This window comes from Alnus glutinosa, chromosome 9, assembly GCF_958979055.1.
Source record: "Alnus glutinosa chromosome 9, dhAlnGlut1.1, whole genome shotgun sequence".
In the NCBI taxonomy this organism is placed as follows: Eukaryota; Viridiplantae; Streptophyta; class Magnoliopsida; order Fagales; family Betulaceae; genus Alnus; species Alnus glutinosa.
Genome location: NC_084894.1, coordinates 14,307,635 through 14,334,879, shown reverse-complemented (window position 1 = coordinate 14,334,879; position 27,245 = coordinate 14,307,635). Strand labels below are relative to the sequence as shown.

At 39.4% G+C, this 27,245-nt stretch overlaps 1 protein-coding gene across 1 annotated transcript; it reads right to left on the bottom strand.

The window, feature by feature from the left end:
* Positions 1 to 5,955: 5,955 nt before the first annotated feature.
* Positions 5,956 to 8,156, bottom strand: LOC133877699 (high affinity nitrate transporter 2.4-like). The gene is made up of 3 exons (XM_062316080.1): positions 7,285 to 8,156; positions 6,987 to 7,102; positions 5,956 to 6,820 (listed from the first exon to the last, which is right to left on the bottom strand). The coding sequence occupies exons 1-3, from the start codon at positions 8,092 to 8,094 to the stop codon at positions 6,154 to 6,156; spliced, it is 1,593 nt and encodes a 530-aa protein (XP_062172064.1). The 5' UTR covers positions 8,095 to 8,156; the 3' UTR covers positions 5,956 to 6,153.
* Between the last annotated feature and the right edge of the window lie 19,089 nt (positions 8,157 to 27,245).

Sequence of the window (27,245 nt, the reverse complement as noted above, 5' to 3'; positions counted from 1 at the left end):
AGGCTTAGAAAATAAAATTATGGTTTCACAATTGGCAAATGATCAGTATTAAAGTTGGCCTCACTTTTCAGAGTTTGCCAATTTGCAAATTCATAGTTAGAGTTGCAATTAAAAAAATAATTGGTTTCTCAAGTCGGCACAAATTTCCAAAAAAAAAAAAAAAAGAGAACGGTTTTAATTAAGGTCACGCGCGGCTTTCAGTGTTTGTCAACGTGAGTTAAACGAAGCGTTTTGGAAACATTAGTCAAATGGTACGTTTTGGAGAGAAAAAAAAAAACAAAAAGATTGCGTCGTCTTCAACCTTCATAATTTCCTTAGACCTAATTATTACCAAAACGTCTGAAACAATGGTAGAAAGAAAATAACGTAGCCATTGTTAGCTAGCATATATTTGATTATTCAGCACATATATTTAGCCGTAATATCAGCTGTAGATATTCTGTAATTATTATTCTTGCCTTATTTAGTTTCCTAAAATCATGTAATTGCTGATTTTCAGCATTGTACTTATCGTTCTATTTTCTATATAAGATGTGAACCCTCACAAAGAGTGGTATTCAATCCAATTGACATGGTATCAGAGCTAAATTAGGGTTCAAAGTTTTTTTTTTTTTTTTTTTTTTTTTTTTTTTTTTTTTTTTTTTCTCGTGTTCTCCAAGGGTAGCGACGGAGGGTTACTCTAGGGTTTTGGGTTACGTACTTTTGTGTGAATTAGGTGCTGCTCGGTGGTCCTGGGCTGTCAGCATCCTCTGGTGATTCCTGTTCGGTGGTTCTGTGGGGTGGTTTGAGTCTGGTTGGTGAGTTTTTGATCTGGGTTGCGTGGTGCGGTTCTGAGATCATCCTGGTGTGTTCTGTTTCAGTGCGGCTTCTGTTTGGTGTGGTTTCCGGTCTGGCGCCTTAGTGCGATTCTGGTGTGCTCGTGCTGGGCGATTTGGGTGTGCTACTCGGTGGTTCAGAGGTTCTGCCGAGAGGAGCGTGGAAAGTTTTGGGTCGGTGCGGTTCTGGGCTGATATTTTCGTGTGGTGTGGACGTGGTGAGTTCTGGGCTGGTGCGGTTCTGGATATGGAGTGTTCTGGTGTGGTTTGGACGTGTGGTCCTGGTTTTGATCAGGAGAGTATTTGACTAATATTTCTTGGAGCTTGGAGAGCAGGCTATTGACACGTGTTCTAGAGACGGGTAAATCAGAATTTATTTATTTTTGATTCACTTTGATTGGATTTCATCATGTCGTCTAGTGATTCTTTTGGGGTCCGTTTTACTGGAAAAAAATTACTCTGCTTGGGAATTCCAGTTTCGTTTATTTGTTACGGGAAAAGAATTGTGGGGTCAGATTGATGGCAGTGATCCCGAACCTATGGAGCCCAAAGAGTTGGCCAAGTGGAAGGTCAAGGATGCCCGTGTAATGTCCTGGATTTTAGGATCTGTTGATCCTTTTATTGTGCTTAATTTAAGGGCATATAAGTCTGCAAAGACTATGTGGGAGTACTTGCTTAAGGTTTATCCCCAAGATAATTCCGCACGTCGATTTCAGTTGGAATATGAGATTGCTAATTTCACTCAAGGCAATCTCTCCATTCAAGAGTATTTTTCTGGTTTTATGAATTTATGGGAAGAATTTTCTGATATGGTTTATGCCAAGGTGCCTGCTGCCTCTATTCCTGCTGTTCAGGCTATTCATGACCAAAGCAAGAGAGATCAATTTCTGATGAAATTGCGCCCTGAATTTGAGGTTACTCGCTCAAATTTAATGAACCGGGAACCTTCACCATCTTTGGATGTTTGCTTTGGAGAATTACTTCGTGAAGAGCAGCGTCTTCACACGCAGACTGCGTTTCAACAAGGTGCCTACCCGAATCCAGTTGCCTACGCAGCCAATGGGAGAGGGAAGGGTAAGGATATGCGACAGGTCCAGTGTTACGGCTGCAAGGGGTTTGGTCATATTGCAGCCAATTGTGCAAAGAAAGTTTGCAACTACTGTAAGAAACCAAGTCATTTTATCAAAGAATGTCCCACTCGGCCTCCACCACGTCATGCTGTTACTTATCAGGCTACAATGCACACTTCTTCTGCTTCAGGGATGTCCTCAGCTTCTTCTGCAGCCGGATCTTCTAGTCTTACCCCTGAGATGGTCTAGCAGATGATTATGTCAGCATTTTCCGCCTTAGGACTTCAAGGTGATAATTCACATCAATCTTGGCTTATTGATTCTGCTGCATCCAATCATATGACCAAATCATCTGATGCGTTGTGCAATGTTTGTCCATATCATGGTTCCTCCCAAATTCAGGTAGCTAATAGGAGTCATTTAGCTATTCAGGAAATAGGGGATATTAATCCTTCATTCCAAGATGTTTATGTATCTCCTGGACTGTCTAATAATCTTATTTCAGTTGGCCAATTAGTTGAAAAAAACTGTGATGTCCATTTTTCTCGTGATGGTTGCCTTGTGCAGGATCAGGTGTCGGGGAAGATACTCGCGAAGGGGCCTAAAGTTGGTAGACTCTTTCCACTGCATTTTTCTATTCCTCGTAATTTATCTTTGGCTTGTATGACCATTAATAATCTGAGTGAAGTATGGCACAAACGTTTGGGTCATCCTAACTCTGCTATTTTGTCTCGTCTGTTCAATTCTGGTTTGATTGGCAATAAAGAACATGTTTCTAAACTGTTGTCTTTTGATTGCTCTGTATGCAAACTTGGTAAGAGTAAGACCCTTTCATTTCATTCTCATGGTAGTCGTGCTGCTAAATGCTTTGATATTGTGCATAGTGATGTGTGGGGTATTTCTCTTGTAATTTCTCATGCTCGATATAAATATTTTGTGACATTCATTGATGATTTCAGTCAGTATACTTGGGTCTATTTTCTTCGGGCCAAATCTGAGGTCCTATCGATTTTTCAGAACTTTGTTGCATATATTGAGAATCAATTTTCTACATGCATTAAGTTGTTGAGGTCTGATTTTGGTGGAGAATACATGTCCCACGAGTTTCATGATTTCTTACATCAAAAAGGAATTATCTCTCAGCGTTCTTGTCTTTATACTCATCAGCAAAATGGGGTGGCAGAACGAAAGAACAGACACCTATTAGATGTTGTTCGCACTTTATTGCTTGAATCATATGTCCCTTCTAAATTATGGGTTGAGGCATTATCTAATGCAGTTTATTTAATCAATAGACTGCCTTCTTAGGTATTGAATTTTGATTCTCCGTATTATCGTTTGTACCATCAGCATCCTAGCTATATTAATCTGCATACTTTTGGATGTGTTTGCTTTGTTCACTAGCCTCCTCATGAACGTAACAAACTCTCAGCTCAGTCTGTTAAATGTGCCTTTATGGGTTATAGTATTTCTCACAAAGGTTATATTTGCTATGATTCTTGTGCTAACAAATTTCATATATCCCGTAATGTTGCTTTCTTTGAAAATCAATATTTCTTTCCAACACTTGTTGAGTCGTTGCCTGAGATTAGTATTCTACGTTGTTTTGATAATTTGCCACCACTTCCTAACCGGTTCAAACTGGGACTTGTGTATACTCGACGTCGACCAACTTTGCCCCTTCCTGAGCCTGATCCTGCATCTGAAACTGCTCCGACAACTTCCCCTGAGAGTGAAATGACATCCGGACAGATCCAATCAGTTCTTCCATGTCTCCTGAGCCTGCCCCTCGACGATCTACCCGGGTCCTACATCCTCCTGAGCGGTATGGTGATTACGACACTTCCTTTAATGCTACTTTGTCGTCTATTTCCATTCCTACATGCTTTTCAGAGGTTGTTAAACATGAGTGTTGGCAAAAGGCGATGGATGAGGAACTCCAGGCTCTCCAGGACAATCATACATGGGATGTGGTTCCTTGCCCCTCTACTATTAAAGCTATTGGTTGTAAATGGGTGTTCTTAGTTAAGCTCCGTTCTGATGGGAATCTGGACAGGTATAAGGTGCGTTTAGTTGGCCTTTGGAACCAGCAAGAATATGGGGTGGACTATGAGGAGACATTTGCTCCGGTGGCAAAGATGACTACAGTGCGTACAATTCTTTCTATTGCCGCTTCCCAAGGCTGGCCATTTCACCAAATGGATGTCAAAAATGCTTTTCTTCACGGTGATCTCAAAGAGGATATTTACATGAGTCCTCCTCCGGGTTTATTTTCTTCCCCATCTTCCACTGTGTGTAAGTTAAAGCGGTTTCTCTATGGTTTAAAATAGGCTCCTCGGGCATGGTTTGAAAAATTCAGGTCTACTTTGATTCGCTTCTCCTTTGTTCAAAGCCAATATGACTCATCTTTAATTGTTTTTGTGCAAGACTCCGACTGGTCTTGTTCTCTTACTTGTATATGTGGATGATATTGTCATTACTGGCACTAATTCCACCTTGATTGGCAACCTCAAGCAGAATCTTCAGGCTTCTTTCCATATGAAAGATCTTGGTCCTCTTAAGTATTTTTTGGGTTTTGAGGTGCACACGGATTCTTTCGATATATTCTTGAATCAGCGCAAATATACCCATGATTTGATTGGGCTCATGGGTCTTCAGGATTCGCCTTCGGTGGATACGCCTATGGAGGTCAATGTGAAATATCGAAGTGAGGAGGGTGATCTTCTTGCTGATCCCACTATGTTCCGACAGTTGGTAGGGAGCTTGAACTATTTAACTATTACTCGACCTGATATTTCCTTCGCTGTTCAGCAGGTTAGCCAATTTATGCAAACTCCACGCCATCTTCATTTAGCTACTGTTCGTCGTATTATTCGATATCTTCGAGGGTCACTTGGTCATGGGTTGTTCTTTTCGGCTGGCTCTTCGCTTCATCTTGTTGCTTATAGTGATGCGGATTGGACCGGATGTCCTGATACTCGGCGGTCCGTCACAGGTTGGTGCATGTTTCTTGGTGATTCTTTGATATCATGGAAAAGCAAGAAACAAGCTTGAGTTTCTAAATCCTCTACTGAATTTGAATATCGGGCGATGTCTGCTGCTTGTTCTGAGATTGTTTGGCTTCATAGGCTTTTGGCTGAGCTTGGTTTTCCTCAATCTAATTCTACTCCTCTTCATGCTGATAATACTAGTGCCATTCAAATAGCTGCTAATCCTGTCTATCATGAGCGTACCAAGCATATTGAAGTAGACTGTCATTCTATTCGGGAAGCAGTGGACACTCAGGTTATATCTCTTCCTCATGTTTCTACTAATCTTCAGATCGCTGATGTCTTCACAAAGGCCATGACCCGACAACGCCATCAGTTTCTTGTGGGCAAATTGATGCTTCTTGATTGACCAGCATCAATTTGAGGGGGGATATTAGCTAGCATATATTTGATTATTCAGCACATATATTTAGCCGTAATATCAGCTGTAGATATTCTGTAATTATTATTTTTGCCTTATTTAGTTTTCTAGAATCATGTAATTGCTGATTTTCAGCATTGTACTTATCGTTCTATTTTCTATATAAGATGTGAACCCTCACAAAGAGTGGTATTCAATCCAATTAACAGCCATGAACTCGTGAATCCTGGAAACGATTTGTTTCGGGTGGGCAATCAAAACATCAAAAGAAATTTTGCAAAAGGTAATTAATTTTTTTTTTTTTTTGAGAGGTGAGGTGGGCATTTCACCCCTCTTGACCCTCCCTCCGCCCCGGAGCATAATATATCAATGCTTTATTCACTCGAAAACTCCATCTCCATCTATTTATCTGGATAAGACAATTTAAATTATTTATTTAATTCTTTGTCATTTGTTGTTTTCTCTCACGTACGAACAACGCAGGTCAACTGAAAGGCAGTGAATTATAAATGTCAAAAATGCTTTGCAAAATTCCAATTTCCAGGCCCGCCCAGCAGTTAGATGCACCGCCCCACGTAAGCATATATGCTCTCCCACTAGCTAGGTTTGTATAGATAAATGATAAGTCTATATTATATCATATGCATGTAGGATTCTAATTAATAAACGATCGACTCCCACGCGATGAATCTTTCATAAAACCCAGAATCACGGATGTAATTGAGTTTCGGGTTCATCTGCAGCATGCATCCATATATATATATGGCATGGCATGGCATGGCTATTACCTTAAAAAGTTAAAAAACAAGACGAGAATTATTTAATTGAGAAATAACAGGTAATTAACTAAATATTAACTAAACATGGGTTGGTGTGGAATCTGGCGGAGTTGGAGCTGAGGCCACGCGCCTGCCACGCTCTGACCGGCTGTTCTCTGCGAATTTGAGACTTTGCTGGTGCAAACCCCTCTGCTTCTCCTCCTCGTCCCACTCCGACACATAATAGAATTCCTCGGTGGACTTCACCACGTCTTTGGAAGGTGGAAGGAACATGCTCCCCCACTGTGGGAAGTGAACCAATGCCACAGGAATAGTACAACACACAATCATCACCCCCATCAGAGAGAGACCTGTTGCAGTGGAGAATCCTGAGCTTGTGAAGAACACTAATTGGGTCAACCCGGACCCAAAGTTCCCACCAGCGCCAGTCAAGCCTGATATAATACCCAATGATCGACGAGAAATGAAGGGTATGATGCCAAAAGTTGCTCCACATGCAGCTTGAGCTCCAACAGAGAAGAGGATCATTGCCAAGATGGCGACGTTAAGTGAATTGGCACGCCCAAGCCAGATGCAGAAGACCCCACCCAGTGTTTGGAGGATCCAAAGGTTCCATAGCCTGCCCCTCATCCCAAAATATCGAGCCGCTAAGTCAGAGGTATAACCACCAAAGGGACGAGCAAGAATATTGGCCATGCCAAAGGTGGCAGCAATGATTCCGGCAGTGTGAAGCTGAAGATCAAACCTGTTACAACATATATATATATATATATATATATATATATATATAAATGATATGGAACATACGCACGTCAGTTAGTTCTAAATCTTGAAATTTAATTTGCGATGACACTATATATATATATACACGATCGAGGCCCGAGGAGGAAGTTATATATAGACTGACTAACCTATCGTAGAAATATTCAGCGATCACATTATCTGTGCTCAATTCAACGCCCATGGAGTAGCCATAGAGGAGGACAAAGATCCATGTCCTATAGTTTGTGATAGCATGCCGCAGCACCTGAGCCGTCAAAGCAAATCATTCAGAAATTCCATGATACGTAATCATAAATAATTAATTTTGGGGTTATATATTTATTAAACCTCACCTTATCAAACAGTAGTCCTAGTAAAATAAGAGATTCCACGTACGACTCTTTGAGGAGATTAAAAAAAAAAAAAAATGAGTAGAAGAAAACTGACCTTGGAGAATTCATCTTTGGCAACATCACCTTTCTTTTGTAAGGTGCTGAGGTTTCCATCAGGCAGGTCTTGGCCTAGAGTTAAGACCAAGATTCCCATGATCACATGAAGCGCACCAGGAATAAAGAAGGCTATCCTCCAGGCAGTGAAGGGAGTGGCGCCAGCACGTCGAATCCCGTCATACAGCAAAGGCATGATGAGTTGAGTGGCTCCACCACCCATGTTGCCCCACCCTGCGGCGGTGCCGTTGACAAGCCCAATAATCTTGCTGTTAAACATTGTGCTCATCCAGTATTGGCATGACACAAATGTTGCAAGAGAAAATCCAATCATGAACCGGACAGCTATGTAGCCTCCAGCATTTGACACGAATGACATGCAGAAAACAGTTGGAGCACAAAGCATTATAAGAAATGCGCACCCATATCGTGGCCCTAATAGGTCACAAACTGCACCCATTATAAGCCTAGAGAAGATGCTTCCCGAGACAGAAGCAACTCCAGCATTTCCAATATCTCGTTTGGTTAGGTTGAGGTTGTCACGAATGATAGGAACAAGGGGAGCCGCCGCAAAGGTGGAGACAAAACAGGCAAAGAAGGAAACCCAAGAAAGGTGGAAGGTTCTCATGTGAGGATTGGCCAAGGAAAATATCTTGAAAACCTTTGCCTTGTGCTCCGAATCAACAGGTAAAGTAAATTTTGCAGAGGTATCGGTCGGTACTATTGGTGAAGCAACAGAAAAGGCGAAGGATTGTTCTCTCCCTGTCACTCCATGCATGGACATTCCTGGGGATTGATCAACTTCAGCCATTGAAGATAATATTCAAGGTATATTTGGAGAAGCTAGCAGTAGAGCTGGTGTTGTTATAAGTATGTAGTGGAGGATGGTATTTATACTGGGATAGCCGTTGACACCGTACAAGGTGTAAGAGCCTATGGGATTCCCAACAGTCGATCAATGTTAATAAACGTCGGCAGAATCCTTTTCGCCGCATCTTGGCTAGCTATCAACAGGAAAAGCCTCATCGTATATCCCAAGGGATCAAATAACCTTTTACATATATGGCCCTGTAGTAATTGCGCGCTTCATTACCAAACTATCCTAACATAATCCAAATTAATTAACTCAAAAATCATAGAGAATAACGCTAATTCATTCTAGTAGATGTAAAATACAATATGTTCTATATATATATATATATATATATATATATATATATATATATATATATATATATTTCATAATACTATCAGATATATATATATAAGCCGTTTCCTTGATTAATAGGAGCTATTTCACATGGTAAAATTAAGTGCGAGTTGACCTCATTGAAAGTTTACGTACAATATCTTGCATGATAGCTATATATATTTATTGTGTTTTTATCTTGTTTTCGTATGGTTAATTCGCGTTACATCAACTTCTGACAAAATAAGTAATAAGTTATGCTTTAAATTGAATCGATATCGACTAACATATATTAATGTATCATGATTAATTGGCCAAACTGCATAATTGGATGATGTTAATTCCAGGTACACCACATAATGGCCCATAATCTCCTATTATTATTTATCAGGTCAAACGATACGTCTTTCCCTTTAGACATATATATATATTAATTGCACTTATTTTTCTTCTCATTGTTGCTAGCTTCCCGGGATATGGATGGAGACATAAACTATATAATTAAAGCTCATCTTACCCCTTCACGAGCCCATAGAGCTCTTTTGTGTTTTATTTTCGGTTCCGTGGTTGGGACAGAACTGAAGTTTAGACCTTTTTAAATTCTTTGAAAACCTTGACATCGTGAAAGAGTATGTAATACTGCCCTGCCATTCACATTCACTTATGATATTAATTAATTTCATATCTATTGAGGTGTCTTAGGATTTTAAGTGGTTTTTCATATTAATTATTTCAAAATAAATAAATAAATAAATCACTTAAAATACATAAAGTTAGATGATTTAAAATGATTGTGAAGAGTAATCTTTATTCTATTGTGAAATTAGAATTTTTCCTTCAAATCTTAAGTAACACCTTTTTTCTTACTTCTATATATAAGCAAAAACAAAAAAGGTTCTATAACAATTTGCTTGACTATACATATCTTTGGGCCAAAAAAGTTTAGTTTGGCCCAGCTGGCCAGGTAAGAAGCACTCCAAAAAATCAAGTAAAATAAAAAAAAGAAATTGTGGTTCCAGACGGCCTAGAAAAATAGAAAGTGATCCCATACAAATTTGGTTTAAATTTACACTAGAGCCAAATTGGCTACGGTACGAAAGAAACTTGAGTAATTTGGTCTAAAACAAATGTAGTCCTAACGTTTTTTTTTTCCTCACCACACGAACCCTCCGGCCCCGCTACACTCTCTTTGGATGAATCAATGAATTTTATAAAAGCTCAACAAACGACACTCGCCAGTAAACACTAGCCCAAAAACACCTCAACAAAGGACAATTTTTCAGAACAACCTATACAACCATCGCTACAAAACAAAACAGCAAACCTTATAACAACAACTTTTGTAAATTCCAACTAATTACAAGCTCTATACAATTGTCATGGTTCTTAAATGATCTCTTAGCAATGATCCGAGTACAAACTTCCCACGTTATCTGTTTAACAATAGCCTCCTCAAATCTCAAGTTGTTGTTGTGCACAGTGCACCAAAGCATTCCTTTGCTGCCAAAGATGATAAATGCATGCACTTAAGCAAAGTTTGCCAAGGCTAGCCTGTAAGCCCTTCCCTCAGAGCTTAGCAACACACCAGGTCACAAACTTATCCCAATCAGATGGAACTTCAGTGAAGAGACACATAGACATCAGAGTCCGCCATATCCGCAAACTGAAACCACACTGAAAGAAAAGGTGCTCCTGACTCTCATGACAAGCATGGCAAAACAAATAGGGCACATTTCCAGAATACCCCCAACTACTCAAACTGTATTTAGTCACTATGGCCTCTCTAAACAACAACCAAAAAAAGGATTAATGCCGAGGGATGGCTAGAGAGTGCTAAACTAGCTTCCACCACATAACAACTGGAAGTTTAACTCTCAATTGCTCCCAGGTTGCTGCTCAAGAATAAAATCATTGGAAGAATGCCAACAAGCAAATAAGCACCTACAAGAGGAATCTCAGACAACCTACATTAAATCTCCACAATTGAATTGGACCAAACAAAGGGCCAGAACCAATCCCCACCCTTAATGATAGTAGACAACTTAGCATCAAAGGGAATACCAGAGTCATGCACTGCACGAGAGCCATAACAATCCAACAGACAACTGGCGGGGTGCCACTTATCATGCCAAAAGACTTCTACTTTATACAAGTGTGTGTGAATAATGTGCAACAAAATATTAAATGTGGAAATTAAAGGAGACAAATATTTTGTTGATAAAGTGGAAACTCAATTAAGAGAAAAACCACTCCGGGGCAGCCAAACCCAGGATATCCACTATTCAGAAGACGAAGCTAGTTATAAAGTAGTAGCACTCACATACCCCTGATGCAGTGGTCGTACCTTGAACTCTAACGTGTAACTCAACACGAACGCCTCCCAACCAGGTCTCCTACTTGAAGGGGACTTCAATGGAATCCTTTACCTTAGGGCCAACCCCTAAGATAGACTTCACAGCTGATCAAATCACACACTGGCAAAAGCTAGAGAGCTAGCAGATCTTCAATATCTCCCTAAACACCCTCTCTAAGCTGTAAGGAATTCACCACCGAATTCTATGTCGAATGCATGCCTAGAACCCCTTATTTATAGGCTTTAGAAGCCATAATTCAAGTAAAAAATGGAGTCTCTAGCACGCGCGTCCGGACGGTAGCCTTGGCCGTCTGGACGGGCTACTGTTTCCGTGTCTGAAAAACAATTCTGGAAAATTCTGCAGGGCCGTCCGGTCGCTTGATGTTTCCATCCGTAAGGGGACCTTCTGGACTATTCTAATGGCCGTCAAGACCATCAATTTATAGTATTTTTTGTTAGCTTTCCAACGACGCCAATTTCGTCCCAATCCAATATTTGAGTAAAAAGCTATGACCAAAATACCGGAGGGTGTCCAGACGGCTTGACCGATCGTCCGGACAGTCAACTGCAACCACCTTTCCAAAGTAGCACTGAAAGCTTCCATAACAAGGCTGCATCCGGACGGTGTTGCCCTAGCGTCTGGATGGTTGCACTTCGGCTACACGTAATTACCATAATAAGGCTTTGAGCGTCCGGACCCTGAAGGCTGATGTTCGGACGGTTGAACTGGTGCACGCAATTTCCATATATGATGCTTGATTGTCCGTACCATGAAGACTGACGTCTGGATAGTTGAACTTTGTATGCACAATTTGCCTTATGGAGGACATCATCTAGACGGGATCGCACATCGTCCGGATGGTTACAGCCGTCTTCCTATAACTGTGTCTTGAGGCAGAAATCCTAATGCTTGTCAAACACTGAATGGCGTCTGGACGGTATAGCCACGTCGTCCTGACAGTTTCACTGGAACACTGGAATCTTCTCGAACTATGAAGAGTGTTCGGACGATTTGCCATTACGCCCGGACGGATGCAACCTTGAACTGTTCGAAGCTTCTAGACACTGATGGGCGTCCGGACGGATGCAAGGGAACTAAACTGACTGATTTGAATTCTGCACCGAGCCTTCTTGAAGCTCATAACTGAAGTGTAGACTCTGAATAAAGCAGCATCCCTGTGAAAGTAGCAACATTACATAGAAGTGATTTTGTCCAACAGAATATAGCCAATATAAAAACTAACAAACTCCCCCTTTGGCCATTCTGGGACAAAAATCAATTGACTGGTTAAAAATACAATCCTGGCCCAAATAAAAAATTACTCCTCCTTTTTTGTCACAAAAGGACAAAGGGTAACACAGAGTAAGAAGAAAAACCAAAAATTACTCCCCTTAAGTGTCTTAGAAGGACAAGGGTAAACAGAGTAATAATATCCACAGACAAAAACATTCTAAAGTCTAAAACAGTAGGAAAATAGAGAAGAGTCTGTAAGTGGCCCAAAAGAGAGGAACAAAAAAAATCCTCCAAGTACCAAATTTTGCTGATCCACTGAAATCAAGTAACGGACAGAATTCCGTATAAAAAGCTGGATTTGTACTACTTCGACTTCTAGCTCAAGAAGCCAGGAACCATGGACTGAAAAATCTTCAATCTCTTGATTTTACAAAGCCTGAAACTGATTATCTGCAAATTGACATCCTCTAAGCAACTGGTCTGCTAGATAAATGAGGAGATTCACCACTGAACCTCTAATTGATACAGATCTGAGGGAATGCTATGGAAGACTCTGCATGAGCTAGGAAAAAAGCTCATCTTAAATCCTGAGACCTTTGGAATTTTGAACATCCGACTTCAACAATAGTCAGTTTTCCAAAGGAGCCATCTGCCAAACATTGTGCTGGGAGCCGTTGGATCAGAGTATGTAAGTGTTACTACTTTGTTACTAGTTTTGTTTTCTAAATAGTGGATATCCTGGGTTTGGTTGCCCTAGAGTGGTTTTTCTCTTAATTGGGTTTCCACTTCATTAACAAAATATCTGTCTTCTTTAAATTCTGCATTTATATATTTTGTTACAAATTGATCACACACACACGGTAAATTAGGAGTCTTTTATTTTTCAATTGGTATCAGAGTAGGTACACTTGTGTTTGGATTAATTTCTTGAGTGTGATCCATAGTTTTGTTGACTCATTTTATCATGAATTCTTCTCGGCTATCTGAAGAGAATTCTGATAATGAGCTATTTGAAAATTTTCTTAAATTGAGTAAAAATTCTAAAAATTTCAATAAAGAGATCAAAAAGGTTAAACAAGAAAAAGAGTATTTAATCATTTAATTGTCTAAATCACATGCTTTGATTGACTCTTTGAAATTTGAGAATACCATGCTGTCTAACACTATTGAACACTATTGATACACTTGAGAATAAATTAAAAGAATCTGAAGATCTCTTAAAAAAATTCTCTAGTGATAATATTTAAAAAGCATGCTTTGTATTCATACAAATATTTCTAACGAGCCTGACTTAATTATTGATGATTTGAGTGCTTTTACTTCACATACTTCTGATTCTGAATTACATTCTATTGTTATTAAGCCTGTGATATTAGATACAACTTGTTTAGATAATTCTGAAAATTCTTGCTTAATTGACTATGTGAAGCCTAAGTCCAAGGAATCAGGAACAAGGTAAGTTTGTTCCTATTTGTCATTATTGTGGAAAGATTGGTCATATTAGACCAAATTCTTATTTGCTGTGTTGTGACAAAACTAATATTCCAAGATCACCAGAGAAATAGAAAAATAGTAGAATAGCAAATAACCACAACACAAACTCAAGAGACACCAAGATTTAAGTGGTTCGGCCTAACAAGCCAACATCGACTGGTGGAGACGATCCAGGAGAAATCCAGTATCAAAAAAATAGAGTACAAAGTGCAATACAAAGAGAGTCACTCAAACCCAAAAGCCCTAATACACCCAAATCTCACTCTCACACAAAAGAGAATTAATACACAAAAGAGAAAATCTTCTCTAATTCTCTAAGGCGTAAATGCTACAAATTGTGAGAAGATACAAGTGAGAATACAAGGCAAAGTGACTTATCTCTCTCTCCCAAGGAGCTGCTGAAAACTGTACTGCATTGGATGCTCTTCCTCTTTTCTGAAGAATACCCCTCTTTCGCTCAACACGCACTGTCCGAATGAAGCTCTCGGTTCTTAGCAAAAATTGGCCTTTTTTATTTTCTTCTCAAAGCTTCTAGAGGAAGCTTTCTAAAAATTCATACACGTGTGTGGTCATACAAGAAAGCCAAGTTAAAGAAAAAAGGGGCCCATAGTAAAAGACTTGTGAAATACAAGTCACATGCACTACATGTTGAAATTCCACAGACCTTGGAATAAGTAGGTTGCACCTAAAAAGGAAAATATTGCGAAACCTTCATCTGATAAATATGTCCCGCCTCATAAGAGACATTTACCTCAAGAAGGTAAGATTTTTTTTTTTTTTTTTTTTTATTTTTTTTTTTATTTTTGTGTGTGTGTGTGTGTGTGTGTGTGTGTGTAAGAATGCTAACCTTAAAATTGTAAAGCCTGTCAAGAATCATTTCAGCAAACGAAGTTAGCCTACCGGCCATCATTGTGGTGTCACAGGACACATTAGACCACACTGTCATCAGATCTGGCATTAGAAGCCTTGGATCAAGAAGCAAGAGCCAAAGACAGATAAGTATAGCTCTAAACGTTCCAAGTCTCATCATGCTTCTCAGTAAAAGCGGCAATACCCTTAAAGGGGTTCTCCCTCATGCCATCACAGTGGCAAGAATGGTCACACCAAGGCCAAATACTTCAGAGTGAGGCCTCACAAGTCCAAAGAAATTCAGATCTATGAAAGGCTTGTCTACATGATGAAGAATGTCCTAGCCAGTTTGGACAAATTGGACATGGCTTACAACCCTACCTCTCAGGTAAAGAAGGTATGGGTAAGAAAGGATGAGACCATTAACCCCTTGAGGGGAAGTGAACTCACCTAGTAGAGGTGTAGTCTCACCATGCCTAGAGTTTTGGTTCCTAAATCCTAGTGCATGTCAGGTACGTTTACGTTGCATTATTTATCATGTCACATCTTTCATGCCTTGCATTCTCGTTGAGGAACCATATATGTTTTATCCCCATGTTTTCTTTTGTTATCTTGAGAAACTTCTGCAGATATTTATGGGGATGACAGAAAAAGCACGTTGGGTGGCTGCATTTCTGTCTTGGTAATTCCAAATCTCTCTCCCTGAGGTCAGGTTTGCTCTTACCTTACATGCTAGGACTAGATATTATTTATTTTCTCCATAAACATGTTTTTGTTATTTTTCTATCTTATTTTTTTAACATATTAAAAAAAAAAAAAAAAAAAAAATTGGGGGAGAAGATGTAGAATTTTTTCTTTCTTTCTTTTTTTTTTTTTTTTTTTTTTTTTTTTTTTTTTTATTTTTTAATTTTATTTCTTTTGATAACTTTTCAGATATTGCATGTATTTTTGCCTGATATTTCAGTTCATTGTGCAGTGATTAATATGCTTATATATGATTGAGAGCTTGTACCTTATATCTGCTAAGTTTTCCTGTTGCATCTTAATACTAGATAGTTGCTTTTCTCATGCGATGAAAAATTGTACACTATCCAAAGCTCTCCTAAGGTACATTTTTTTTTTTTTTTTACTCTGATTTTTAACTTTTGAAAATTCTGATGAGAGAGATTTTTTTTGTTAAGATGGTCAAATTGACCAACTCGCTAGTTGAACTTAGAACTCATAAATTCTAGCATTCTTTCTAAGTTGTAGCACCAAGTGATTAAAAGCATTTAAATTTCAGTAAATATAGATAAATAAAAAAGATCCATTGCTTATTGTGCTGTAAAACCTGTTCTTGCACTTGTACCTATAGAAAGAGTTAGTGACATAATCATTGCGAAAATAGACGGTCATTAACGAACTAAGTAAAAGAAAAGTGCTGCATCTTAGGGGGAGTGTATCAGATGAGGGTGGCTAGGCCCTAGTACGATAAGGTTTGACTTTTGACTAATTTACCATGAATTTCTTCTTTCCCTAAGAAAATTCAGTTGTTTTTAAACCTTATGAGTGAACATCTTGCCTTATTGAGAAAGTTTTCACACGCACACACACACGCATAGGATGAGTTGAGTACACTGTTTAAAGTTTTTGTCTACAGGGAAACTTATGCTCTTTAAATACTTGACTCTCAATTATATGTTTGCATATTTTTGATTTGCTATCTAGCTGATTTCTTAGTTTTAGATACATGTGTGTGCTACTTTACTTGTGAAAGACTAACTTATTTTCTTTCTCATACTTTTCAGCAAGTTGTTCTCTTTGGTTCTTTTTACAGTTTACTTCTTTCCTGTGTTTGGACTCTAGTACTGTAATTCTGTGGTTTTAATACTCTGTTTACCCTTTATCCTTTTGAGACAAAAAGGGGGAGTATTTTTTTTTTGTGTTAGAATTTTGGCCTCATTCTGTGTTTGGACAAAATCACTTATATGTAAGGATGCTGCAAATAGGGATTCCACTGTTCAGAGTGAAGTCAGAAGAATTTCAAAGTTCCCTGTCAGCCGTCCGGACGATGTGTCATCCCGTCCGGACGTCCATCTGTCTACTGCTCCATCCGTCCGGATGATGTGTCATCCCGTCCGGACGCCAGACAGTCCAGCATCATCCGTCCGGACGACGTGCTTCTTCCGTCCGGACACTTCACTGTATCGAGAAGCTTCTGTGCCAGCTTGCTCCGTCCGGACGTTTCAGCAACACGTCCGGACGCCTATCAGTTCTCGAACGGTTCACTGATTCTTTCCAAGTTCCAAGAAAGGGAAGATCAATCAACCGTCCGGACGATGTGGTATACCGTCCGGACGCGTATCTCCATAAGGCAAGAATCGCAGTTCAAAATAAACCGTCCGGACATCTGACAGCTGTGGTCCGGACGCTGATGCATCGTATATGGTAACTGACGATTCGACTTCAACCGTCCGGACGTCTCCCCCTTATGGTCCGGACGCACATGCATTAGATATGGAAATTGCATGCTGAAGTTTAGCCGTCCGGACGCTCAAGCCCCTTGGTCCGGACGCGCGAGCCTGTTATGGAAATTACTTGCAGCGGACGTGCGTCCGTTCGGACGATTGAGCCATCCCGTCCGGACGATGTTCTTATACAAGAAAGATTTCTCCGCGAAAATTTCAGAAAATCCTGTCGCACAGTTGTTCGTCCGGACGGCTTACAGGCTTATTTTACCTGACGCTCATTCTGACCCCCAGACTATAAATAGGGGTCCTTGGGCACTTAGAGCTGTAAGAATTCGGTGTGAATTCCATTAGAGCTTAGAGACGTGTTATTTCCTCTAGAGCCGTTTTTCAAGTGTGCTGTGTTATAAATCGAAGTCTATCTTATAGGTCGGCTCTAAGGTAATGAGTTCCATTGAAGATCCCTTCAGGTAGGTGAACCTGGTTGGGAAGCGTTCGTGTTGGGTTACACGTCAGAGATCAAGGTACGACCACTGCATCGGTACATGTGAGTGTTACTATCTTGTATCTAGCTTTGTCTTCTGAATAGTGGAATTCCTGGGTTTGGTTGCCCCGGAGTGGTTTTTCTCTTAACTGAGTTTCCACTTCGTCAACAAAAATCTGTGTGTCATTTACTTTCCGCTGTGCCTTAATTTTTGTTGACACTTATGCACACACTTTACTTTTAGAAGTCATTTCAATTTTTCATTTTGGATTGTATTTTTAACCGGTCAAGTGATTTTTGTCCCAAAATGGAAAAATGGCGATTTTGTTAGTTTTATTGGCTACATTTTGTTGACAAAATCACTTCCATGTAAGTGTGCTGCTGAAACAGGGACGCCGTAATTATTCAGAGTCTTCATAATATTCAGATATTATTTCTCCAATATGTAAAGGGCCTTATCAATGTCATAAGCATTAAGAAGGCAATTTTTAGTTCCTAAGAAGATTTTGTACACGTCTCAGTATTTTTGTCATAACTTTCTATTCAAGTATCAGATTGAGATGAAATTGGTGTCATTGGAAAGCTAGTAAAAAATACTACAACTTGACCATCTGAACAGCATAGGGAAACGTTCAGACAAACCATCAGACTCATCTGGACGCCCATCAGTTCGAGAAAATTCTGAACAACTCAGTAGACACGTCGGTGAAGACAACATCCAACTGTCCGGCTAGGCAACACCATCCAGATGCTCTTCAGTGTTCGAGAAGATTCTAAACAGCTCAGGAAATGCTTGGTGAAGATAGCTTGCAACCTTCTAGACGCTAGGGCAACTCCGTTCGAACTCTGAGACTGAACGTTACGCGTGAAGCGCTTTATGAAAGTCGGTTGCTGCTTGCTGTCCGGACGCCGCCTAAAGAACTCCAAATCAGTGTTGAAATAGATTTTCTAAAACCTATAAGTAGAGGTCTCTAGGCATGTATTATTTACAGAATTCAGTATTGAATTCCTTTATACTTAGAGAGGGTGTTTAGGCAGATATTGTGATATTAGCTAGCTCTCTCAGAGTCGTTTTGTGATTTGATCAGTTTTGAAGTCTAGCTTAGAGAGCAGCCCTAAGCTAAAGGATTTCATTAAAGACCACTTCAGGTAGGAAACTTGGTTGGGAAGCGTTCATGTATAGGTACGTGTTAGAGCACAAGGTGCGATCGTTGCATTGGGGCATATGAGTGTTACTGCTTTGTTACTAGCTTTGTTTTCTAAATAGTGGATATCCTGGGTTTAGCTGCCCCGGAGTAGTTTTTCTTTTAATTGGGTTTCCACTTCGTTAACAAAATTTATGTTTTCTTTAAATTTCGCATTTAGATATATTGTTACAAAATTGATCATACACACAGAGTAAATTAGGAGTCATTTATTTTTCACAAGCCACCCAAAGAGATCCAGCCTTAGTGAAAGGGGTTCGAATATGCTACAAAATAGAAGCATTATTCCATACTTCCAGATTTTTGATACCTAACCCATTTCTCTTTTTGGATTACAGAACTTATCCCAGGAAACTTTAGCATGCACCTTAGTGTCTTTTCCACCCCACAAGAAACAGTTTAATTTCGGTTGAAGAAGAAAAATAACTCTTTTAGGCAGAATAAAAACTTTAGCCTAATAGACCTGTATACTAAGCAAAACAGAGGAGACTTGTTGGAGCCTTCCTGCAAATGACAAGTTCCTAGTTAACCAGGAATCAATACGGCCAACAATTTTGGAGACCAAAACATCACAATCAGCTACTGTCAGCCACTTAGAAAGAAAGGGAACTCTAAGATACTGGATAGGCAACTTCCCTTCATGCATGTGCAGAAAATTCATAATATCATTTTTAACCCCCGAGGGAACTCCACCAAAGAACAAAGAGCTCTTGGCCAGATTTGCCTTCAAACCAGCCAGCTCTTCGAACTCATCAAGTACATCTTCGATAACTTTAATGGAATCACAAAAAGCTGTAGAAAAAATAAGGAGGTCATCCGCAAAACACAAGTGTGTAAGATTTAGGGAACTACACTTCGGATGAAAAGCAAAAAAAGAATTATGACAAGCAGCCTCCTCCAACAGTCAGGATAAGCCCTCCATAGCAATCGTAAAAAGATAGGGAGAGAGCGGGTCTCCTTGTCTAAGCCCTTTTCTACCTTTAAAGTACCCCTCCAATGTTCCATTGAGAGCAAGAGTGAAACTAGGAGTAGTTATACACTCTTTAACCCAATGAACATAGATAGGAGGAGCACCAACGCAACACAAGCAGTGTAGAACATAGTCCCAATTAAGGGAATCATAAGCCTTCATTAAGTTTGATAAGCTCAAGTCACTGAATTAAGTTTTCAAGTTATTTGTGAGATAAGGGTTGGTTTTTGTAATGTGCCAAAAAAAAGTTAATTGGTATTTGATTCCACGATGTGTCACCCCATTCTCATATAAATGAGATGGAAACATATGGGGACATTGAACCCTCAACAGAGAGTACACATGCAACGGAAGACTTCACTAAAAGGAATCAAGATAACCACTGAAAAATAAATGAATTCTAATTTACCATGTGTGTGCATAATGTGTAACAAAATATTGTAAATGCAGAATTTAAAGAACACAAATATTTTGTTAATGAAGTGAAAACTAAATTAAGAGAAAAAATATTCTGTGGCAACCAAATCCAGGAAATCTACTATCAGAAGACAAATCTAGTACAAAGACAATAACACTCACATACCTGATGCAGCGATGGTATCTTGCACTCTGACATGTAATCCAATGTGAATGCTTGATAAGCGCCGAATGTTGCATATTCAAGCCCCTTAACTTGCATATGTTAATTCCTTAGCATTGTTATTTGTTTGATTTTGTGTTGTTTTATTGTTTTCAGGTTTTAAATAAAGATGCAACTAATTCCATTGATTTTGGGCTTAAAGCACACTTTGAGAAGACCTAGAAGATATGTTTAAGCTTAACCAATCATAATAGAAGACCTATATGATGTGGTTAAGTTTAATCAAATCAAGTGAATGATTAAATTAGAATTTCTCCAATAAGAGTCAAAATCAGATTGGATTCAAATTTGGATTCTGCACATGTCTCAGTGTTTTGATCGTAAATTTCTGGTCAAATCTCTATTGTAATGAAATTTTATGGCGTCGGAAATCTAATAAAACATGAAACAAATATGTTAGAAATATTTTTTACTTGGACGAAGGGAGTAAGTTCTGATTTTTCTTGAATTTCTAGGGCTCTAGGCCTCTTCTAACCTATATAAATAGGCCTCTAAACATTGAAGAAAGACACATTGCTACCTAAAGCATATTCAAAGAAAAACCTCTTGAAGGCTTGAAGAGTTGAAGAGAAGTAATCATGGCAGGAGGCCATTGCAAAAGCGTCATGAGCGGGTAAAAACCTTTGTAGGGTATTGATGTAGCCCTATCCAAGCACAATGGTTTGATTGTATTTTAATTTAGAGAATTGTATTTTATGCATGTTGGTTGTATAATTATGAGAATTGCTACAATTTGATATTGTTCTTCATCTTTTAATGCAATTGTTCTTCACTTCATAGTCAATATTGGTAGAATTCTTCTCTTATCTTAGAAAGTTTTTTTTACCTTTATTGAACTCAAATCATTCTTACTTTATGTGATTATGAGAATGACGATTATACAACGGGTTTAATTGACATATGATCAAGAGGATTAGATAGGCCATGCCTAGGGAAGACGGATCGTACTACACCCTAGTTTAGTGTAATTTAGGTAGATGATCCATGCCAACCGAAGATGGGTTATACTATTCCATTGATTATATATCCTATTAAAGACGTAGCTAATCCATACCTAGGGAAGACGGGTTGTACCGCATCTTAGTGGTTAGGTGGATGGCCCGTGCCAATCGAAAATAGATTATACTTATTCTTTAATATGGTAACTTCTTGTTTATTTATAGCATGCATATAATGAATTTCTCTAATTAAATATGATTAACCATTGATGTGCTGATAGTGGTGAAGTCAATACTCTACTCTTTGTCTCTCTTATATTTCAATTCTCTTTTATGTTTATTTTATGCATTTTAGTTAATCACAAAATCAACAATCTTTTCTTTAGTTATTTTTAATCTTCATAAACTTGATAACAAAACCCCTGCAGTCCTTAAGGTTCGACACTCTCTCTATAGTCTTATCCTACAAGGATTCGTCCTATTGCGAGTGGTTATTTATTATTAGTATATTTTTGTAAACAAAAGACCACATCAATGCCTCCCAACCAAGTCTCCTACTTGAAGGTCTTCTATGGATTCCTTTACCTTAGGGCTCCTCCCTAAGATAGACTTCAATTATGAGCACATCAACAGCACAACCGCAAGGGCTTGAGAGCTAGTGGATCTTCACAATTTCTCCTTAAAATATACTCTCTAAGCTATAAAGAATTCAATACCAAATTTTGTAAAGAATATATGCCTTGAGGCCTTTATATATAGGCTCAACAGACCTAAAACAAGTTTGAAACGGATTTCTCTAGACGGCGTCTGGACGGTACCTGAGAGCATCCAGACAGTCTTTTGTGCAACCGGCTTTCCATAACGTGTTCCACGTGTTTCCATATTAGGGCTGCGTCCGGGCGGTGTTGCCCTAGAGTCCGAACAGTTGCACTTCTGCTGCACGTAATTACCATAATAAGGATCGCGTTAGGACGGTGTTGCCCTAACGTTCGGACGGTTGCAATTCTTCTTCACGTCTTACCTTATTAAGGATCACGTCCGGACGGTGTAGCCTTGTCGTCCGGACGGATGCATTTGTCTTCCCATATATTTGTCTACAAAGAAAAACCTAATTCTTGTTGAACTTTGAAGAGCGTCTAGACGTGTTGCCATGATGTTCGGACGGATGCAACCTTGAACTGTTCGAAGCTTCTTGACATTGATGGGCGTCCGGACGGATGCAAACTTTGGATCCGACTTCTCTGAGTTGGAATCTGCACAAAATCTTTGAACATCTTGAAACACTTTTTTGATTGTGTAGCAACATTACATAATGGTGATTTTGTTAAACAGAATGTAGCTAACACAAACTAACAAACTAAGTAACTATAATGTGAGCAAGTAGTGAGTCTAATATATTCTGAAAATAAATATTGACTTATAATTTAACCAAGTGTGTGTGTTTGTGTGCAACCAAATATCTTAAATGCGGAATTTAAATAAGACAAGATATTTGTTACGAAGTGGAACCTCTTTGAAGAGAAAAACCACTCCGGGGTAGCCAAACCTAGGAACTCCACTATCCAAAAACATAGCTAGTTACAAGACACTCGTACTCACATACCCTTATGTAGTAGTCATACCTTTAACTTTGACAAGAAGCCTATCGTGAATGCTTCCCAATCAGATCTTCCACCTGAAGGGTTTTTTGATGGATTCCTTTACCTTAGGGCCGACCTCTAAGATAGACTTCACACGAACTGTTGAGCACACACCGGCAACGGCTTGAGAGCTAGCGGATCTTCCATTCTCCCTAAAAACCTTCTCAAAGCTAAGAGAATTCAACACCGAATTCTGTACAATTTACAAGCCTAGGGCCCTCTATTTATAGGCTTACAAGAAACCTAAAACTGCTGAGATTCGGGCTCTGGCAGTCGAGCATCTGGATGGAAGTTAGCCACGTCTGGACTGTCTTCTGCGATATCCTTTCAGAAACAGTGCGATTTTATCCTTATCAGGTCCACGTCTAAACGACTTGGCCGAGCATCCGGACGGTCATCACTATAACTCCTTTTTGCGTTCGAACGGAACACTGGAATATTCTGAAATGCTGGACAGCGTCCGGACGTGTTGCCACGTCGTTCGAACGGCTTACAGAGACTCCCTAATAGTGTAGACTTCTGAAATCCAACTTCGTGTTGAATACTGATTGACTTAGCGACCGGACGGTGTTGCTCTGTCATCCGGATGTCTTCAACATAATCTGCTGGACACTGCGGGGCGTCCGGACGTCTTCAAAGGCTCGTCCGGATAGTTGCACAGGAGCCGGTTGATTTGGCTTGGAATTTGCAACGACTCTTCATGGACATCTTCTAGAAGCTTGCGATCAGTCACATGCTTTGATTTGAACACTGTTTGAATACATGAACATTCTGAATTGAAAACCGACCATCCTGTTAATTTACGACTATTACATAAAGTGTTTTTGGTTATCCAGAATGTAGCCAATATAAAATACTAACAAACTCCCCCTTTGGCCATTCTGGGACAAAAACACTTGACCGGTTTGGAAATACATTCCCGGTCTAAATACCAAAATAGACCAAAAAATACTCCCCATTTTTGTCACAATGATAAAGGGTAAACAAAGTATTAATTAAAACCATAAGTGTTTAATGAAATACAAAACGGCATCACAAATTTAAAATTGTTTTAAAACAAAACAATAAAAAGTAATAATAAATCAGTCCTCATCACCAGGCTTGGGGGGATGGTACTGCAGGCACTCCTTGATGTCAATCTGACACTGTTCAACACGCTATCCTATTAGATTAACTTCATGCTGGAGAGCTCCCATGGATGACATAAGCTGAGTAAATTCAGCTTCTATATCAAATCTAGGGGACAGCCTGTGATGATAGTGTAGCTGCTAGTGGGGGAACTGGTGGAGGCTGAGGAACACCACCTTGAGTCTCATGCCACAATTGCGCATTTGACTTCATGAGGGTCTGAATGCCAAGAGGATCTGGAATCCGTGATCTGGGCTTAGAGTCTGAAATATCTGTCATGACCTAAAGACAGATTTGAGTGATTAAACACCCAAAAGACAGACTCATGTTCTTCTCGTCTTGAACCTCGAGCATAGTGTGAAAGATGTGCTTGCACAAGCAAAAAGGAGTCCGTATCACAATTGCATATAGAAGGGTGGCCTTCTTGAGAGTAAGCTCACTCCGACGAGCTTGAGGCCAAAGGTTTGTCACAACAACCTTTGCTAAAAATCGGTGTATAGGAGCAAAATCACCGATGTTGATATGGGAGTGAGACTTGTCCTCTCGCTGTGTCTCCTCCCAAAGAAATCATGTAGAAAGTCAATGCTGGGTGCCTCATCACCAGTAGGGAAAGGAACACCTGAGACTGGTGGAATAGGGACCTCGGTCACAGAACTAATAAGCTGGGGATCAATCATAATTGTCTGGCCTTTGATTATAGTTTGCATGATCAGTCCTTTGTCATCATCCTGGATGACGATCATGTGGCCATAAAATTCCCGCACCAGTCTGGGAAAGGCCGAGCAGGCACAATTGTACAGGTACTCCCATTGGATTTCCAGAAGCATCTGAGCAATAGGGAGTAGAACTGGATCCCTCAAATCGGTGCGGAGAAGATTCTGCTCCGATAGGACCTGCTGCGGTTGCATGCGGTGCAGCCTGTCAGCAACTGACTTTTTAGTTCTTTGCCTGACTCAGGGAGGAGAGTCATCTGAAGACATAATTCTTGGGCTAAAAAAAATCACAGAAACAAATCCATGAAAGCATTAATTCCTGTTAGTCCAAAAAAAATTTGGGCATTATGATGGCTGTAAAATGGACTATCCCAAAAATTACAACAACAAGAAATTCAACCCAAACAATATCAAGATACTAATTATGCAAAATCTGAACCCAAATAATAAAGAATTTTGAGTAATAATACATATTAAACTCAAAATAAGAGAAACCCAAAACAAACTATTTTAAGCATAAAAAACTTAAAATAAATTAGTAAAAGAGTATAAAAACATACCTGGGTTGGAGATAAATTGCAAAGATGACACGTGCACGTGAGAAATAAGCATAAAAAGCACATAAAAAATGCACAAGACCAAAAAGGACCAAAAAAGCCAAATGAGAAGGCTGCGGCGCGGGGGGGTATGCGATATAACCCTACAGGGTTCACCGTCCAGAAGGAACTTAAGTGATGTCTGGACATAGTGCCACGTAAGAGATCGCAAAAACACGCCCGTCAGGACAAGGAGAAGGGACATCCGTACGAATCAATCTTACCGTCCGGACAGCCAGAACCATCGTCCGGGCGCTTCACACAAAAAATTGAAAAAGAGAGGAAAAATAGCAGAAAAATATTTCCCAAATAATTTCCAGAACATGCATGTATATAAAATAGATATCCCAGTTCAATTAGCATTTCAAAAATATACCAAGATATAATTGAGAGTTAAGATTCAATAAGCACAAAAATTTCCCTGCAAAAAGACATTTTTCAATAGAAAACTTAACTCAAGCAATGTGTGTGTGTGTGTGTGAAGGCTTTCTCAAAAAGGTATGAATTTCACTTATATGACTTAAATCACCCGGATTTTCTAGAGAAGAGAGAAAATCAATGTTAGATCAGTCAAAAGTCAAACCTTATTTTACTAGGGCCTAGCCACCCTTATCTGATACACTCCCCCTAAGCTGCAACATATTTTCTTTTACATCGTCATTTAGTGACCGTCTATTTCCACAATGATTTGGTCACTGACTGTTTCTATAGGGACAATATCAAGAATAGATTTATAGCATATAAGCAGTGGATTTTTTTTTATTTATCCATATTTATTTAGTTTTGAATGCTTTTTATCACTGGTGCTGCAACCTAAAAAGAATGCCAGAATTTATGGGTTCTAGGTTCAACTAGCGAGTTGGTCAATTTGACCATCTTAGGAAAAAAAAATCTCTCTCATTTAAAAATTTCAGAAGCTAAAAGTCAGAGGAGAGAAAAAAATACCTTAAGGGAGCCTTTGGATAGTGCACATTTTTCATCGCATGAAAAAAACAACTGTTTATTATGGATGCCACTGGGAAACTTTGTAGATATCAAGAGAAACTCTTAGTTATATAATGGCAAAATAATAAATGCATAAAAAACTGAGACATCAGTTAAACATACATAAAATATCTGGAAGCTATATAATGGAACAACAAACTTCCTGTGTCATTTATCCCTCCCCCCCCCCCCCCCCCTCTTTTATTTTATTTTAAAAAGAACACAAAAACATGCTTCATAATAAAGAAGATAGTATACTACAAGCATGTAAGATAAAAGCAAACCTGACCTCAGGGAGAGAGGTTTGACAGTACCATGATAGAAAAGCAGCTGCTCGACGTGCATTTTCTATCATCCCTATTTAATACCTGCAGAATTTCCTCAAGACAAACAAGAGGGAATATAGGGATAGAAAAGATGGTTCCATAACAACATGAAAAGATTTCATATGATATTATAAAAATGCTATGCAAGTGTACCTGTCATGCTCTAGGATTTAGGATCCAAAATCCTAGGCCGGTGTGACCTCACCTACTGGGTAGGTGCACTCCCCCTTGGGGGTTGGATGTCCTCTTTCTTGTCCTGTCCTTCCTTCATTAGCTGTAGTGCCAGAGATTTGATCAGATCTTGCATGAAGAAACTGACAGAAGATGTTCCTTAATAGGAGATTTCCCTTCCTGCAGTCTTCTTGGGGACCCAAGTCTTTCTTGCTTGAGTAGGCTTCTGCAGTTGCTGATGCCTTGGAACATTATTTCTGGAAGGAGATTTATGATGCCTGGGTGCTTTGGGTGGAGGACACCTAGGTCTGATATGACTGCTAACTCCATATTGGTGACACATGGGAGTTTTAGGAGCCTGCCACTTTGTCTTCCTCTGAACTTGCTGATGTGCACATTTAGGTCTGATGTGCCCTAGCTCGCCATAGTGATGGCATGTACGAGGCTTTCTTCTGATAGAAAGCTTGGCCGGTGAGGGATGATTGGTACTTCCCCATCCATAACAGGTTTCCCTTTATCCATGATTGAGGGTGAAGACTCGAGAATAACCGGCTTCACAAAAAATAGTTTGGGAGGTAGAAGGAATATCAGAAGTAGAAGG